This window comes from Schistocerca nitens, chromosome 8 (genome assembly GCF_023898315.1).
Source record: "Schistocerca nitens isolate TAMUIC-IGC-003100 chromosome 8, iqSchNite1.1, whole genome shotgun sequence".
NCBI lineage: Eukaryota > Metazoa > Arthropoda > Insecta > Orthoptera > Acrididae > Schistocerca > Schistocerca nitens.
The window spans coordinates 61374593-61380592 of NC_064621.1; the positions used below are offsets into that span (position 1 = coordinate 61374593).

Genomic DNA, 6000 nt, shown 5'->3' on the forward strand with positions numbered 1-6000 from the left:
ACACATTGAAAAATTATATATGCGGGAGGGTAACAAGTCTTCAGAATTGTGCAGTTGGTTGAAGAATCATGTAATCAAGAAGTGAAGTAGCATAACTGAGGTCGTGAATTCTATGGAGTCTCTGTTTCAACTTTATGGATGCGTCCAGGTTTGTAGTTATTACTGAAAGGCAAGGCTGGTAACGCTTCAAATGACAAAACATTTTGTGTTGTAGTTCATTGTTGCTGTTAATCTTAACACACCTGTTACCTTACCCATAGGACTCATTTTTATGTACTGTAGTTAAAACATCCCCAGAATGCGACAGAGTGGCCTAGACATTGCATAACACCTACTCAGCAATCATAACCAGAATGATTCCTGTAATTTATGACGAACATAACATGTAATTCCTATACAGGCTGGAGCAATATTCTTCTAGCCCATATAACACATATTGGTCATCTGTTATCCACTGTTTATGTCCCTTTGCCCATTGTAACTGAAAAGATTTATGGCCAGTAGGATGCAGGGGTTTCAGGCAGTGACTCATTTGTAAAGACGGGTGTTCACGCCTCCGTTGAGCCATACAGGTTTTGGTTTGCTCCACTGCCCGTAAATCCAGTGAGGTGAATGCCATGAATGATCCCTTTGAGAAAGAGGCAGGTGATTTTCTCTCCCACTCTTGCTGTATTCACACTCGAACTCTGCCATTCACCATTAGTGAACTGTAAACCTCACCAAGTTGGGACGTATGCTGACAACACTGATCTGTTACAATCATCTTTCAGCTGTAATGTTGAATTCTGGCAACAATTTCTGCAACTGCCAGTGAACCCAATGAACAGAGTCCGCAGTAGTCCTGTGAAATCCACCACTTCGTCACAGAGAGACCTTTAGTACCTGTGAGGTCAATCACCCTCCTTCGCCCCTATGCCACATTGATCTTGTACCTAGTTTTACACATTAAACATGGTATAGAACGCAGTGGACAAAATGCACACCAGACTACGCTCATCATGCAGTAGCTACCTGTTCCATCTCTTTCCATGCCATATATGGGTGCCAGAAATTGCTGTTAATTTTTAGAGATACAAGCTGCTGACGAATTTGTGTACTTCCCTTCGTGAGCCGTTATGTATACTCATATGAGAAGGATATTGTGTTCAGCTATCATCTTTAATTAAATTTGTCAATCTTAGTGTTGTATCAATATACATTAATACTAATAGTTTTGAGCAGGCAGTCATGTAGGTGCCTGATTTGCAAGTAAGGCTTACAGAACTCTTTAACTCCAAAATACCCATTTGTCATTGCACAGAATAATAATAATAATAATAATAATAATAATAATAATAATAATAATAATATGTCATGTAATCCACATAAAATAGTTTGAAATCAACAGAACTGCTCAAAGATGCGACTGTGTGTTTCTGAAATGTTGTGTGATGCAGGTGCTGCCTCCTGGTTGAATTTTCAAGAATGTTTTGAAGTTCACATACAACAGAACAGTGTAATTCCTATTACTGTCATCATCATCATCATCATCATTAGTAATTCCGTGATTATCATTACTTTATGATAAGTTGCATTCAGTTCACCCATAATTTATATTGAACTTCTGAATTTCCAGGTCACGACAGTCACAAGATGTTTTACGTACACCATCTGCTCGCAGAACGCGTCGTTCCATTCGCTCAGGCTATGCTTTTGCTCACCAGGAGGGTTTTGGACGTCTCATAACATCAGGCAAGATAATGCGCAAGTTACCGAGGCCAAATGGAGAATTCTTCTTTCCATCCTTCAGCAACCATTCGTTGGGAGGACCGTCAAATTCTGTGGACATGCAACCACATTTGTGATTGCAGTGTTACAGTGCCTCAGATTTTGTTGGCAGTTCCCATATGCTGCCTCTGTTGTTAAGTGCATTTCACTACCTCTAAATTGTGCCAGATTGTCAGTCTCCAATTCATTCCAGTCAGTTGAACAATCTCGTCCGTGTTGTGTAGTTTGTGAGTGGCTGTTAAACAACTGGCGTTGGTTTGAAAGAGGACGCTAAGTAGGAACTGACATTTATTTTGAAATTGTGAGGAGCTATACTAAAATAAATTTATATTGTCTAATTTTATACTACAGTATTTGATGAACAGGAGCTATTAAAATTATTGTAAACTATCCCCTGTAAGATACATGATTGTCTGTGTCTTTCTGTGTCTATACCAGTAGTAAAAATTCCTATTAAATGTTTTAGTCATACTGGATCCATAAAATGTAAAATGTGTCAATCTTCCACAAAAAATTTTTGCTTTTAAAAAAATTAGAAATAAAAGAGATCTCAGAGAGGAGGATTCTTTTGTTCTTGACAAATGAAAGTGTCATACTGCTATTCTGCTGAAGTTCTAGCAGTGGTATGTGCTGGATGTGAAGTGACCAAAGAAAATAATCCTCCCTCTTTATTTTTTTAAAAATGTATCATTTTTTTAAGATGATAATTTTATTGACTGCCTCATGAGTCACTACTGAAAGTTGCTGGAAGTAGTGTGGTGCTGGGTTCAGTCTCATGTTGGAACTGTGTTTTTTTTTTTTTTTTTCGCTGCTCAGCTTAATGTATTGGAGAGACCTCTTAAGTGACGTCATAACTTTTATAAAATATGTATATAATTATATGTATATCTATGATGCTTGTTGGCTTTCACTTTGTAAACAGTATTAATGTATGTTTTTACCACTTTTGTGGAAGGGTATTGTAAATATTTCTGCTGCATTTCTTATTTTTTTATTTATTTGCCACTTGATTATGATGGGAGTTGTGTAATAATGCTGAGGTACATACTCTCAAAATAATTCACTTGTTTCTTTAAGTGTTGCTACAAATCTGTCTGTAGCTGTACAAATACTTTTATGCACAAAACACAGTGTGGTACAATAAGATGAGATGTTGTATACTTACATGTTAATGAGTGCATTATCACAAATCGTGCTGAAAACTTCAATGAAGAAGGTGTAGACTTTGATTATTTCATACCACGTTTGCGCCACAGTCATTGTTCGGATGAGCCTTGCAGAAAAGTAGGTAATTTTGTTTCCCCCCTTCCCTGTGAGTTCATAAACTTGCACACAGTTTTAATTTTGAAGTGTGTCCTGAAAAAAATTAATAAATATATATAATTTTTTTTAGTCCTAAATCATTGGCTGTGTGTTCAGCTATTCTGAAGAGACAATATGCTGGGCATTATGTAACTGCTGTCTTAATAAAATTAAATCAGAGTTACAATATAATAATTCGTTTGCCTTTATGTTGGAGTGAATGTGAGAGACCATACAATGGAAAATATGAGAGACAATCTTTGTTTTCAAACATATAACCTTGTCTTTCTCTTTTAAGTAAGAGATATGCTGTAAGTGAAACACATATTTTTGTAGAAGAAAAAAATTTAAGGAGAACTATTAATGTTGTCAGGCTCGTAAGTCACCTCTCAAATATTTTGCTGTCTAAAGGGCTATGGCCATTCCTGTAATTTACTTAACTATATATGGGAGTGTGGGAGATGTGGTAGATAATTTGTGGTTGTTGCAAAAAGTATGTAATGGGTATACAGATTTTTGTCATATTATGTAAGAAAGATTTATAATGCTGTGGCTGGCATGGGTTTGGGTGCTCTGTTGGGGACCATAACTAAACACAATGGATATATTAGTATGCTGCAGTGTTGCCTAATGCAAGCTGATTCTGTAAAATGATTTCATAACTGAGTAACAAACTCGTAAAACTATTGAAACCAAAGACTGAAGCTTCATGTTAGCAGTGCTTTGTATATTAGAATCCATTATCTCCCAATATAAGATCTATGCAAAGTGCTGTCCTCATTACTTGGACTACACTCAGTTACATTAATGTTACAAAGATTATTCAAATCATAATGCATCTCAACCCACTCTCACCCTAATTTCTTCCTAAACCTCTATTTCTTAAAGATACACAAGTCAGCTAATATATTGAAGATGACTGAGATGCAAGCATTTTGCTTGTGTGGCTTTTGTGTGACACAAATTGCAGAGTTTCTATTAGCATCCAGAACAATGTTAGATTAAAGTTCTAGTTTCATATGAAAAGATTCCAAAATAAAATTCTGGTTATCTGTATATAATTGTTGTCTGTCCACATACATACTTCCTCATATTTCTTAAAAGTTTTTCTTATTTGAGTACATGTTTTGTCATCATTTCAAAGTATTCTCTGTTTGAGCTTTTTTTTATCAAATTAAACTTCTTTTGATAGTCATATCTCTGAAAGAAGTAAATATGAGGCTATAAATGAGAATTGGTGAAAACTATATTTTTGGTCATATTCCATTCATTTAATTTTGAATCATCATTTGATGTATTTGTGATATGCATATGATTTTCTAAAAAATGCCTTATTGATTTGTGGAAGATTTATATGGCATAGTGATAAATGATGTGTCTGAATGTTGAATTTGTCATCTGCTGTATAAAAATGTTGTTGATGTGATTGAAAATAAGCTACAGAATAAATTTATTTTCTAAGAATGTGAATTTAATAATTTATAAAAATGTCAACAAAAATCACAAAGCTATTTATAAGTTTTATAAAAAATAGTTTAATGATTTTTGTACTCCAATCTCTAGTTAGTATTATGTTCACAACAGTACTGAAACACAATTTAAGTGCACATTAAACTGCCATCTCTTGTTGTTACGAGAAAAACTATTTTTGTTTTAAATACTATATTGTGAAATGAAAGTGCGACTATCATTGAAGGCTGCGTGTGATACATTATTGTTGTTTTTTCATCAGTATTGGATGTATCAAATAAATGTACTTAGTTGATATATTCTTGTATGTAATGTGTAAAAAATGAAAAAAAATAGTAGCAGCATTGTAAAAATCTAAAGATGGCACAGAGAGACACTCTATCAGTAATATATGTGAATGTATGTCCAAGTGGTGCTTAAAGTTGTTTTGCCCATTCTGTGCTGTAAAATAAACAGTTACTATAATTTTTATGTCAACAGTAAAATGTGGTGGAATTCGATATGTCTTCATTCGCATTGTACAACTCTCATGTCCTGATTTGGAAGTTATGTCATTTGAATGATATGCGACATAGAAACCTGAAATAGTGTTGCTGGTACTGTTTTTGACAACAAATGACACTATGGCACTAGCGCCCTGAAAACATGACAGGTAAACATGCAGGGCCACATGCTGTCTAATGGAACCTGGTTAATCAACTTCTAGAAGACTGTGCATCTTAACGTTGTGTACTTTCCTTTCCTACAATAATTCAGCTAGATAGTTGCTGCTGCTGTTTATTAAATGACATCGTTGCTACAAATAATTGACTACAGAAGCAATCACAATGAGCCATTGGCAGCAGTTACTTTTGTTCACAATAATGTCACAAATATCCACTTGCACAGTTTATAGTTGTTTAGTAATTAATGTAACATAACTCATTTAACATGATAGCCAAATTCTACAAGATTACCCTCTGCTTCACTCATTTTTCACTTACAATTTACACATATTTTCATCATTGCATGTGAAACTAATATTGGTTTAGCACAATTTGATGTAATATAAATGTTTCTTCACCCTTGGAATTCCATCCTCACTTAATGAGAACAGTTGTACCATGCAATTCATACAAACATTCATGTATAGTGCTTTTATCCCTCAGTCCTGACTTCCACTCTTTAAATTATCCCAACAACAGTTGCAGCATACTTATACAGCTTCATTGGTTCAGTAGGCAGTTTTGATTAAAAGTCTGTAAATCCTGAGATACAACTTGACAGTATGCTCACATGCTTATTCACAGTACTTACTGCCCCTCATATCAGTTTTGTTGGTCTGGTACAGATGTGTGACAAAGGAGCTGTCTAAATAGAAATTCAAAAGGATTGGTAATGAATTGCATAGCTGTAAAATCTGACGGAATTGAAAGTTTCTCTCTCTTCGCCATCTTGGGGGTGGGTCGAGAGGCTTCAGTA

The 6000-nt window shown here is 34.9% G+C and overlaps 1 protein-coding gene across 3 annotated transcripts in view; it reads left to right on the forward strand.

Annotated features, from left to right (window-relative positions):
- The window catches only part of LOC126198433 (phospholipid-transporting ATPase ID), an 896650-nt gene extending 891526 nt beyond the window's left edge, over positions 1-5124 (forward strand). For all 3 annotated transcript variants that reach the window (XM_049934743.1, XM_049934741.1, XM_049934742.1), the window contains one exon: positions 1616-5124. In XM_049934743.1, the coding sequence (XP_049790700.1) occupies positions 1616-1844 (229 nt within the window). In that variant the 3' untranslated portion in view covers positions 1845-5124. The remainder of the gene's footprint in view (positions 1-1615) is intronic.
- Positions 5125-6000: the final 876 nt, after the last annotated feature.